Raw genomic sequence first — 12,988 nt, 5'->3', positions numbered from 1 at the left:
AGCTGCTATGTGGAACCACAGAAAGGGAAAGCAATACTCAAGATGTGCAAGGATTACTTGACTTTGCACACTTGTTTTACTCAGCAATCAGTGTTCTGGATATACAAGCCAAAGGGAGGGTTACTGGGAGTGAGAATAGCCTTGGAGAGACTGGTTGGCTTCACAACAGATCAGACCTCTCAGACCATGGAAGGGAGAAACAGCATTTTGCCAAGCTTTTGTGACAGCTCCTGTGCCACCAGAGCCAATCCACTGCCTTCCACTCAGCCACAACCACACAGACACTTGGAAGATGACTCTGAACCAACAGTTTGGAGAGAAGGCCAGAGAAAACAGCTCTTACAGGCCCCTCAGGGGACCAGTCACCTGTAGCATCAGGTGACTACCATCTTCCATCCTTCTTGGCCGTGGTTATGGCTGTTTCCTTAACACAAGGGCAACACAGAGATAGTGACCCAAAAAGACCCAAGAAATTATACCAGGATGGAGCACACTCTAATGTCTCTGAATTTTTCATCATCTTCAAGATCAAAGATCTTAATCATCAAAGATCTTTCTTATTCCTCCTCCTTCAACTGATGATCAAGGCCTCAAATATTCCCACACTCCTTTTCCTTCCCTTCTTGCTACACACAGTTTAGTGTTACTTAGACCAGGTCTGCCTCAGAAGTTCATTACCTACAAGACATGTGGCAACACTTTGTTAAAGTTTCAGGGTGGGAATAGCTAGAGTTAATAACACACCATTTTCACTCAAACAGCAGAAGATTCCTTGTATCCAAGAATAAATACAGGAGAGGTGCCTCTAGGAGAGACTCACAAACCACGTGCAAGCACATGGCTCTATCACAGCCCTCACACACCACTGAAACTTCCTATATTTAACCCACCTCCTTTGTAATTAATTACCCATCAGAACACACAAAACTGTGCCACAACCAAAGAGGCCCTCCACAGATGCTGTTTAGTCAAATGGCAAATTCTACACAACATCTGCTTTTAGAGTCCTGACAAAGAAACAACTTAACCCTAGAAGCTGGACTTTCACAAACATAACCCCAAAAAGGCATTTGCAAGGCCATGGATGGAGTCCATAAGATGGTGCCTTCTCACTTACACCACATTCACCCCACCCAGATCTTGCAGGAAAGCATCTGTTCAGCTGGGAATGTGCAGGAAGCCCGAGCCAGCCCATGCTGTGGGAAGCAAACCCTCTGCATGAGCCCTTTCACGAGGCCTTTTTCTCCCACCACTGTACAGCTGCCACAATAGCAAAGTCTCCCTGACAGCACACGGGTATTACTGCTACCCACAGCACAAATGAGATAATTAGGTCAGAAATCTTCAAAGCCCTGCCACTGCCATGGGTAATGAGATTCTGCAGTTCACCTGAACATAAAAATGGGAGGAGGAGGGCAGGTAAAGCTTCTTCACCAACAGCCTGAAGTCTGGCTGGGAAGCCATCCAGCAAACAGATTAGTCCAGCTTCCATCAAGAGGTCCTTCCAAGCATCCGGGAAGTCCATGTATGAGTACAACCCTTAAAATCAGGTGCATTCACATGGGAAAACCAGTGGCACAACATATTTGCCAGTAAAACATAAGGTACAAGCAGCCAAACTACCACGTTTTACCCAGTGACAGCCCTTTTATCTTGCTGTGTGCTGGCTTTCTCCTCACAAAAAGGGACCAGATCACACCTCTGTTCTTACCTGAAATGCTATCTTCAAAGAAAAAGGGCAGAGAACCCTTCTGCAGAGGTGTCACTTCGGTGACATCCCAAGACACACGCACTCCTCAGACTGAGCTGAAAGCTCTCACAACAAACAAAATCCCCTGGCATGTATTTGGAACTATTTATTGTACGTTTCTGGCTTTTTAAAGTCAAGGAAAGAGCCTCCCTTGTTTGCTCACATTTTCTTGATAGGCTGGGGTTGAAGTCTGGAGAGTCTCTTCAGGGCAGCGTGTAAAGTGCCACAGCACAGAGAAGATACAGAATGGCAAGAACAGCTCTAGTTTCAATTGTACCAGGTACCCAAGAAAATACACATATAGACCCTCTTCCTGCTCCTTGTGCTTTCCAGCTCTCTCCAAACAGCCACCCTGTCCCACAGAGCTCCTGCAGCAAGGCCAGGGTGTGCAACTTGTCACTCTGAAAAGACAAGAACCAACTCTCCCACGCTGTATTGGTACAAACTCATCTACCCCCAAAAACATAAGTCAGGCTCATCAAACCCCTGCCAACTCTCCTGCATTTCCCAGGTAATTGCACAAACCATGAATTAATGAGAAATAATGAGCCAGCACACAGGGGAAGAGAAGACAATTCAGAACAGCAACAAAGAGGACTAATGGGCAAGTATGTTTAATAGCTCAGTGCAGACTGTCACTGCAGGCCCACTGTCGCTGCAGGCCCACATCACCCCAAGAGAGGAGTCATTCTCTGGGAGAACAAGGACACACACACCACCCACACAGCACAGGAACAAAAGGGAAAAAGGTGAGGGGAACTGAGGCCAGGAGTTAATTTTGCAGAGCACAGACAGCGTGGGCAGTCCAGACAGAGCATCAGACTGTCCAGGCACAGCCCTGTCACCATTCACTGCAGGGTCACAAAACCCTCTGGGCTTCACTGTCTGGCCTGCAGTGTCTGACACCAGCTCCCTCCACGGGTGTGGACCACCCCTGGCTTTATCTGGCCATGTTCTGCTCCTTCCTGTTATCACCTAACCCCCACAGGTACATTATCAACACAGCCAGCCAGCCTCGCCTGGACAACACCAGATAAGAGGGCAGGTTCGACACAGAAAATAATAAAAGGAGATGCTAAACTATTATGTCAAAGGAATGCTCACAGCTACACAATTCACTGATCTTACTGAGGACCTGATCACCTTGGGACTTTGATCCTCCTGGCCTAACTTCTTACCTAGTCCAGTTTTAAAAGACAGGATCTGGTTGTGATCTGCAAACTCAGTTATCACTGAAAATGCAAAGTGAGCTCTTACAGCTCAGGGATCGTGGTAGGAAAAACAGCAACATAACACCCAGATCCTTGGCTATGGGGATGCATGTGAAGGTGGAGGAAAACAAGGAGCAGTACCACCTTTTGAACGTGGCTAGGACTGAGGGTCAGAATGGGTGGAAATCTGCCCTCCCACTTCCAAACTTAAACTTACATCTCTCATAACAACACGAGGAAAATATATTTCATTGCCTATTTCAAAAACCCCTCACACCTACTTGGCTGTTTAACTTCCCAGCATCTACAGTGCATTTACCCACTGTCAGCCCAAGTTTCTCTTCAGAGCACATAAATCTTTCCTCTTTCCAAAGCTGCAGCCAGCTGAAACCTGACAGTTTGAGGACAAAGCAGTAAAAGCCCTGGGTCTGCTTCCAAATGGTGAAGGACACACTTTCCACGCACAGTATCCGAGCAGCAGAATTCCTGTGGGGACTGTCACACCACTTTGGGGCCCTCATGGATCAACAGGGGTCCAGGCTTGGCTGTGATGCTTTTCCCTGCCTGTCTCTGGGCTTCTGCTTATTTCACCAAAACACACCTAAAAACAACACCTGGATTTACACTGAGATTTCAGCAAAAACACCCCAGATCACCCACTTCTCTCCACAGTGTATCCAACTGCTAGATGAGCACTAGAGATGGTGGCTGCTCTGGATCAAGGAATCCAGCCTCATTTATTACTAAAACTAGATTTATTCCATTAATCTAGACTAATTACTGCTGCTCCTCTTTTAATGAGGTCTGTTGTGCCTCAGCACGTAACACCAGCACAGGAGAAATCCTCATCTTCATAACCAGGCAATTTTGGGCCTCTTTGAGCAGCTCCTTCTCCAGTGTAAGAAGCAAACGATGAGAATGATGCCTCTTCCAGAGAGCCAGTTTCACTTTAGGGAAGGCTGTGTGATCATTCTCACGTTCAGCCTTACAAAATCTCCTTGATCCAACTTTTACTACTGTTGAGCAGGGATTAACTTTAATTGAGCCCACCCTGTATTAGCCAGGGATTATTTGTTAGTCACCAGCCTATAATCACTTGCATTTTCCAGCAGAGACCTTCACATCACTCAGATAGCTCGCAGGATAATCCCAGTCACATTTTTAATGAAATCTACATAAAAACACACATCCACACCATCATCTTCCCCCTTCCAAAACACACAGTTAGTTCAGCTTAGGAAATGTCAGAAAAATGAGTTCTGTCAAATTTCTAGTCTACCAAGTTTCTGGTGAGAAGAAAATATTCCCTAGGAGGGCAGCATTTTTTAAACCTCACAAACTTTAAAATACACAAATAAATATTCAGGAATTTTCATTTACAGGCCTGCACATACCACATACCAGCTTAGCCTTTCTCTTTAAAATCTCTATGGAAGTTACACACACGTGCCCCATCCTGATGCTTCCTCTGGTTTCCTGCATGTGAGGGTCCTGCTGCAACACCCAAAATCTGCCTCAGTAACAGCTTGGCTGCTCAGCAAAGAGACACTCAGAGCTTAAAGGTTTCTTTATTTTTCCCTCTGCTTGGCTCTGATCCCACTACATCTGGAAACCCACATCCAGCACTTGCTGCCTGAGCTGAACAGCAGCTCTGCACTGAGCTGTGAGGGAACAGGTGCCCCCAGGGAATTGCAGGGTCTAAATCCAAGAAATCAGGCTCTGAATTGAAGTAGTAAGAAATTTCCCCAGCTGAGCAAACACCCAACTGCTGGGAAAAGCAGGGCTTACTTACTAGTGTCAGCTACAGAAGGGTGAGATTAGGGCTGAAAAACAGGTGAAAAAATCAAGGACCTGCACGTACTTGGCTTAGTAAAGAGCAGGTTACAGGAAACGTGGTCAGTGTACACATCCTCCCAGGGAGGCTTTTCATACCTGAACCTGTCTTCACACACCCCTATAAACCCCAGCAAGGTAAACTCAGACTGAAGGTGCCCAGAGCTGAGCAAGGACACCAAACCAGCTTCCCGAGGGGCTGAGATGAACAAGCACCCACAGGAAATGTTTGAGTCAGAAGTGGATGTTGCTTTTTAAGAGATGCTCTTGTTCAAGCACAACTATTAAACCTGGAACAAGGAACATGCTCAGCTTCCCACAGCACACAGGATGGCAGCACAGCCTCGCTCGCCTTAAAACATTCAGAACTACCCAAGTGCCTTGACTGGTGTAAAAAACAAAGAGTGAGAAGAATTATCTGACAGCTCAGCCTCGTGCCTGGAAGCTGAAGTGTTGCTGAAGCCTTTCACCCCTCACTTAACTCCTCTGCTGCTAAACAGCAAATCCTGGCAGCAGCCACAAGCGTGAAGTAAATGGGAAGCTCTTCTCTGCCAGCAGCTGGGAGAAACTTCCTTCTCTCCCCACTCTGCACGTAAAGAAAACCCCACAATAGCACTTGTGGTGGTGCTGCCAGCCAGATTTTTGCACTGACAGACTCTTGAGGAAAACCTCCAGATACGAAGCCTGCTCCTGAGGACCCTCTTCAAGCGGATGACATTTGACTTTGGGAACGTATGGCTCATCTTCTCGAGGAAAGGTTCCCTTTGTTTTCAGTACAGAGAGAAGAGTACGAAGGGAAAGAAAGAAAAGTTGCATTTACTGTGACCTAGGGGACACAGAGCTAAATAATTTTGATCAATATTTTGATTTCTCTGACAAAAGCAGCAATCAGCGCTGACACAAACAACTGCTTAGCAAGCTGGGGGGGCACCAGGGGTAAATCAAACCAGAGTTTGAAGATACTTATCTTTCCATCACAATTGCCACCAATGACAGTAATTTACATGGCTAATAGGCAGTATTATGTTTACAAAAACCATTCTTGGGAGGGAGAATCTAAACAAATTTTGCCAACCCAGCAAAGGAGCTGGTGTTGGATCAGATGCTGAGATTCTTTTTCCCTTTTTATCTTATCCGAGTGCATTTTGCCAGGATGCCTTGCTATGGAACAACACACAGTGCCTTCATAAGCACCTTCTCAAGCCACACAGACCTGTGGAGCACATGATCACCCTCCTGTGACAGCCTGAATTCTCCAGCAGCAGGGCTGCCTGAGCCTCTGTGACAAAGGGAAGTACCTATCAAGTAGGAAACAAGGGAGCCAAGCCGGCAGCCCCAGCTCCTCCACCCCAGGCCACACTGGTACCCCCTGCTGAAGATAACCCCAAACAAGCCCCAGAACCTCCTACACAACCCTTATCTCCCATACAGGGGCAGGTCCCATCCCCAAACCATGTGTTAAACCCCTCCCATCAGCCTGAACATCTGCTAATTCTCTGCCCTCTCCAGTCCTTGTTCTGTTGTTTTTTGGCTCCCTGTCTCTTACTTACGAGCTCTCCCAAGGCTTTGCCAGGAGTCAAACAGAAAAGTGGGACTGGTAGGACACAGAAATGGGCTGCAACTGGCCCAGTGCCTCTGGGTCAACATGATGAAAAGGACTGTGGTTATCATTCCTTTAAGGCAGCACTGGTACTTCCAGAAAGGTAAGAGCACATCACATCACCACTACAAGGAGCACAGTGGAGTTTTTTGCTACACCGTGAGCCAAAAAAAGGCACAAAAAAGGGACAAAGACTTCCAAAAGAACATAAAAGCTTTCTCAGTTGCAACAACAAACAAACAAATATTGCAATAACAAACAAACAAATGGGGGGGACTTAATGAATATATGACTAGTTTTCTTATAAAATCAGAGAAAACTCCACTCTTGTCTGGAAAATACAGGTACCCACTCTGCAGTCATATCCAACAGCCAGCCAAGAGCACAGAGAAGACAGTCCTGCCTTAAGAGCAAAATCTGAGGTAATTTTAGAACGTGTAAGCACTGATGATGCTTCTGAAAAAGAAGATTTATCAAATCCCTGAGTGCATGAACAGAGTGGTTTTGCCAAAACCCTCAGTGTATCCGCACAACAGGGCATGAGAAATCCATCCCATTAAGTAATGACCTTTTGGTCACACCAATTAACTTGATCATCTATTGACAGTCAATTTAGAAACGATCAAGGATGCACATTTCCCAGCACAGACAGTGAAACAGAAAGCAGGACCTTGTCACATCCCTGCTGCCAGCCTGGCATCGCTTCTGCATCCCAGTTTGCTCCACATCTCTGCGAGTTCTGCCATCCCAGCACCATTTTAACAGTTTAATTTCCCGAAGTCTTGCATTTAACAAGGTGCTAAACCATCCCAACTCAAAAAGGAATGTGGTTCAAAGACCAGAGCAGGAAATGGGAACAGGGAAGTCACTCAGAACAAGGGAAAGGGCCACAGCAGACTGTGCACAAATGCAACACTGCACACAGTAGATTTTAATTCTCCCAGCAATTTGGGCTGAGAGCAAGCCTTGGGGATGCTCACATTTCATTAACACACCTTAAATATTAACGACCTGTCCTCAAGAAATCCATGAGAGATCTGGAAAAAAAAAATTAAAATATGAAAAAAAAAAGGAAGGGATAGAATAAACCAGGTTATTCAACAGCTCAGCTGGATTTAATATGGCAGTAACAGGCAATTGCATTTAAAATGCTGATAAAGATTTTTAAATTATTTCAGAACATCTGATATGAAAGTTTCCCTGGAATACAGTAATTGCTTATCATAACCACCACAAAGTATGTTTATTACCCACGGAGATAAGACACGGCAGCTGCTGGACTTCTCAGATAAAGCAAGCCCATATCAGAGCAGCAGGATTCCATGGATTAGGAGCAGGAGAGGATCTGAGTGAAACACAGACACCAAAGGGCATCAGTGACATGAAGGAAAACACGTCCAGGAGAGAAGCTCCACAACCTCCACGCTCACAAAGTGTCCTGACACCCGCACACAGGACAGGGTTAGCTCAAACAAGGCTGATGGCACCTGGCTGGGCTCCAATAGGGAATTTCCCTTCTCAGCAGCTGCAGTTCCAGCAGATATTTACCCTTCTGCAAGGAAACACTCATCAGCTCTTCCTCTCCCTTGAAGGCTCCATTACTTTTCAGAATTAGGAGATTCCACCATGTTTCAAGGATGACCAGCATATTCAAAGACAGACAAACTAAAAGATCTTCAGACTTCCCCCACATCTGGTGGGGGTTTAGCAGCTCTGTAGGGGCTGTGTGAAAACACAGCTCAATCCTGCTTTCTGTGAAGATGGCAGATTCAGTGTTAGCAACTGTGGATCCTCTCACCAACAAGCTGTTAAGTCAGAAAAGCACAAGCAGAACTTGGAGGTCCCTTATGGGATTTAATAAATGCAAGAAGGGTAATTGGAGTGATGCTGTTCTTCGTGTTTACAGTGTGCAACAGCATCTCCTGCCCAGCAGGAAAAAATGGGGAAACTGAGGCAGAGACAGCAAGTGACCATCACAAAGACATTGGAAAGAGTCAAAGTCCTGTGTTTGGGAAGTGCTTTCCCAAGAAGAGAGGAAAGCAAAAGAGTCACCAAGCCTTGTGACATGAACACTGCTGTGATCATAAAACAACAGCGTGTTTTACAGCAGAAAAGACTCCAAAAATAAACAAGTGTCTACAAGACTTGAGGTGGTGATTTCCTGCAGCTCTGTGTGCTGTGAGTGGATTGCCCTGTCCCACCCAAACAAGGTGCACGACCTGCTCAAAGCTCTACAGGCAGCTGAGGCACTTTGGGTTCCTTCCCAGGTAGGTTTGCTGGTGCCTCTCCTTCAGTCCATGCAGAAAATGCATTTCTTTCCTCTATTTGGTTGCTTATTTTCAAAAACTCTAAGTTCTCCATATTCAAACCAGTTGTGACTGACCAGCAGGTCCAGAATTACTGGGAAAAGGAAAGGGAGATGGACGCACGACCAGATGGCACAACGACAGCTCTTCTCCTTCAAAAACCAGGCTAAAAATACTGTAGAAAAGCGGGTCCAGTTCTTCTCCAGAAAGTAACAAAATTGCACCAGAGTTGATTTTGGCCCAACATGCACTTGGCAAATACTGATAACAGGGATTTACCATATCCCCTCTAGTATTACAGCTGACTATAAAACAAACATTTGCTTCCTACTGATAACAAAATGACTATGATCACTCAGGGTTTGTAAAGGTTGGGGTTTCTCTGTCACCCAAGGCAGGCCTGTAATTCCCAGTGTCCAAGCAAAAAATCCCCTACGTGTAACACTGGCCTCAGTTTTCCCTCAGGTACCCACTCACCTCATGCAGAGATACAGTTTGGGATGGATTCCAGCAACAAATTACAATCAGATTAAATATTAATTCCCATCTTAATTATATAACCATGACTAGGCTTAATGGCCTTGCAGCCATTTAAACAGGAGAGAAACGTGTAAATGGTGCAAAGCAACATCTCTTATGCTGCAAATGCCCAGACTGGTTCACAGGTACCTGGATTTTTTCCCTGGGAGAACAGCCAGCCTTTGGGAAAGCAGCTCCGAGGGAGGTAAGAATTCAAATCATCTGGTAAGCAACATGGGACCAGGAGTCAGAAATCCATGGGACAGCCCAGCACCTTGTCCTCAGGATAGCTGTACACTAGAGTGACAAAGATCACATATATGCTGAGCATTTATTGATGGATTACATCCTCAGGGATGGATTTCATTCTCTCCACACCTCTGGCAGAGAGGAACATCTCTACATTTGTCTAAAGATGGGCCATGAGGATCCCAGGGCAGGTGAAGCCACTGGCCCAGCATCACAGTGGGCACTCAGGTGAGATGTCCTGTGATGCAACCCCCAGCCCAGCTGTTCCCAAAATCATGTGGCCCTGGTGCCTCTGTGTTCTCCCACAGAAGCTGCTGCCAGCTCCAAACCAGGCTGCACACAGGGAGAATCGTCTCCCTTCATCCCCAGGAAAGGCAGATTGCCAGACATTTTCCAATTCTTACTTGCACCCGAGGTGGCTCAGGCACCACCATCAGTCACCCACCCCCGTGGGGCCTCTGCAGCACATCAAACCTGCTGCAGCTGCTGGGAGAAACTCTGCTGCAAAAGAGGGGGGAGATGCCTGAAGACGAGCAGGTCCTGCTTCACTTTGGACTTCAAGGTAGTGAAAGGAGAGGGCATTAAAAAAAAAAAGAAGGAAAAGCTAGGGAAAACAAAACCAGAACCAAGCCTGAGCTGTTTCTCCTTCAGGCTCACACACCAGAAGAGAAACAGTGAAATGCCAGCAGGAACATTCCCCACTTTGGAGCAGCCTGTCACAACAGCCCCGGCAAGCTCCGGTGGGAGAGACCTGCCCCTGGAAACAGGATACAGGCAAACCCTCGCTGTGCACACGAGGTTTGGCACTGTCAGTGCCCCCCATTTCTTGGGGGCCACAGGAAACATCTCGTCCCTGCATCACCCATCCCTTGGACTGGTGACACTGCAATGCCACAGGCACAGGGCTGGTGGATCCACAGGCAGGTGACAGTGATTCCCAAACAACTGGAATGCTGACTTCCCCGGAACAGGCACTCAGCAGGCAGAGGGGTCATGCTGCCAAGGAGAACGTAACAGGAAGGATAAAACAAATCACGGCTCAAGCAAGGTGATGTTGAAAAAGGAAACCTGTTCCATAGCAAAAGGACTCAACCACAAACCCAAATGACACAAACCCAGATGGATTTCAGCTGATCCATCAGATGGAAAGCTCAGCCCACTTCCCATCAACACATTCCCTGCAGAGAGCCCCAAGGAATGGCACCAGCACAACCCCCTTGCCGGAGTCAACTGGACAGGGGTTGTTTCGTGGTTGTTTTTTTTCCTTAAATACTTTCCTGCTACTGCAGGGAGAACAGGCTCAAAGTCAGACAGCAGAAGGCTTTCAAAAACACTGGATCACATCCCCAGCAAGTGCCACTGCTTCCATCAAGTCCAGAAGGGGGGAAGGTTTTCCACTCTACTTCTCTCTTAGGTACTCCATACCCAGCGAGGTTTGAACTTTGGATGAAAACACATGGGCTTTAGGATCAAACACAGACTTTCCCAAAACCATTTCAACTCTCTGCCAAATTAATTTCATATTGAAACAAGTCCATGTTTTTCTTTTCAGAATCAAACCCACCTGTTGGAAAGCACATCTGCATGTACCAAGCGGCACGTCCAGGGACTGCACGGATGCACTCCCTGCCTCCCTACACAAGATGTGGCCCATTGTTAGAAAACAAACAGAAACAATTTTCACTAGTTCCCTAATTGCTCGCAAAAAAACGCCGAGAAGCCACAACTGTAAATTCCTGCAAAGCACTTGAACTTTTCTCGTTGAAGTGGGTTTGGAAAAACAACATCCACTCCACCCCCCCCATTTTTTCTGGGTTGTTTCTTTTTTTTTAAAGATCATTGTTCTCGATTACAAGCCTCGGGATCCACTTAGCTGGAGATGCAGCTCCCACCCAGCCCAGCTGCTGGTGGGGTCAGAGCTTGCCATCCATCCAGGAAAACCCACAAGCACTGGTGACAATGTCCCATTTACATGCACCGTTATTCACCTCTATCACAGCACCTATGTTGACTCATAACCTACTCCTTTTACAGCAGCTCACAATGTTCTGAAGAAAAAGAAAGAAAACAACCCTGCAGCCATCCACGTGCTGTTACTATGCTCTGCAGAACCTGAATGCATCATAAAAGGAATAAAAATGTACAATGACATAGGGATGGTTCCTCCACCACAAGTAACCCATTTAGGAGGGATTTTAAACGAGAGCGAGTCCACATCTCACATTTTTCAGAGTGACTCTGCCAGCCTACACCTTCGTGCATGCACAGGGAATGAACTGTGCACACCAAGGTCCACAGTTTGACTGACCCTCGGTGCAAACTTTGACAGCAACCGCAGAAAGTCCCAAATGTGCCCACAGCCGTGTACGTGTGTCCCTGCACGGAGCCCTTTGCGTAACCATTGCAAAACTCGGGCACGAGGAGCGTGGCTACCCCTGGGTCACTTCCTTGACCAACGGGACATCTGCCTGGCCACACATTCCGTGCCAGCGGCAGCGAAGCGAGGGGCAGTGAGGGTCCCCACCAGACACACCTGGGCCTGCTCTGGCCACGCCACGCTGGACAAGCGCTTCATCCCCGGCCAGCCTGGCACGGCCACTGTCCCTCCGGAGGGAACTTGCCACTGTCCAGGCACAGACCGGGGGACGCTGCTGCTGGTCCACTGCCCCCGCCACTGAGGGGGGGCCCTGTGTGGAGTGTCACCCTCCAAATGAGAGGGTGTCACCCCCAGGGTCACCCTCCAAAGGTGATCCCAAAGGAGGCACCATCCAGGCACGGGTTGAGGCCACGGGCGCAGCTGTCGCCCGACTCGGGAGGGAAGAAGGGGATGGGGGAGAGAGGGGGGAATGGCCACGGAGGGACGGGACGGCCACTGAAGGGGGGAAAGGGTGACTGTGGGAGAATGGTCACTAAGCGGGAGAGAGGGCTGGTACAGGGGGTGAGAACCAGCAGTGCGAGGGTCCCGTCCGGGCAGCCCACCCCGCGGAACCGCCCGCTGCCCGAGCGAGGGCAGGTGGCACTGCAGCCGCCCGCGGGCTGGGGGGCACCGACCCCTTCCTTCCTTCTCTCCCTTCCACCCTCCTTCCTTCCCCTCCTCACTCACCTTGCACGGCCAGGACGGCGAGGGCGGAGAAGCAGAGACAAAGCAGCAGGTCCTCCAGCGCCATGTAAGCCCCGCCGGGCGCCGGGAGCAGGGGCCGCCGCATCTACGAGGGGAGCGCGCTCTCCCGCCGCCCCACCGCCATCTTGTGCGAGCGCCCCGGCCCCAGCCCCAGCCCCGCGCTGCCCGCCGGGCCCCGCTGCCGGGGGCGGCCCTGGGCTGCCGCTGCTCCGCCTTTGTCAGCGGCCCGGCCGCCCCTCCGAGGGGCTCCTCCCGCCGCCCGGCAGCGCCCGCACCAACAGGTTGCTGCCAGCCCGGGCGGGGGGAGCGGCCCCGCTCGCTGAGGCGGGGGGGGGTGGTGGGTGGACGGCAGGTGCGGGGCTCCTCCACCCGCCGGCAGCTCCGCAAGCCGCAAACATT

General features: G+C 48.8%; 1 protein-coding gene across 1 annotated transcript in view; it reads right to left on the bottom strand.

The window, feature by feature from the left end:
• The window catches only part of IGDCC4 (immunoglobulin superfamily DCC subclass member 4), an 88,963-nt gene extending 76,234 nt beyond the window's left edge, over nucleotides 1–12,729 (bottom strand). Inside the window, exon 1 of the mRNA XM_027644397.1 lies at nucleotides 12,572–12,729. Coding sequence (XP_027500198.1) covers nucleotides 12,572–12,674 — 103 coding nt within the window. The 5' untranslated portion in view covers nucleotides 12,675–12,729. The remainder of the gene's footprint in view (nucleotides 1–12,571) is intronic.
• Nucleotides 12,730–12,988: the final 259 nt, after the last annotated feature.

The sequence above is a fragment of the Corapipo altera genome, unplaced genomic scaffold, assembly GCF_003945725.1.
Source record: "Corapipo altera isolate COAL_440 unplaced genomic scaffold, ASM394572v1 50, whole genome shotgun sequence".
NCBI classification, from domain to species: Eukaryota; Metazoa; Chordata; class Aves; order Passeriformes; family Pipridae; genus Corapipo; species Corapipo altera.
Note: the sequence above shows the minus strand (reverse complement) of the source record. Positions and strands in the feature narration are given on the sequence as shown.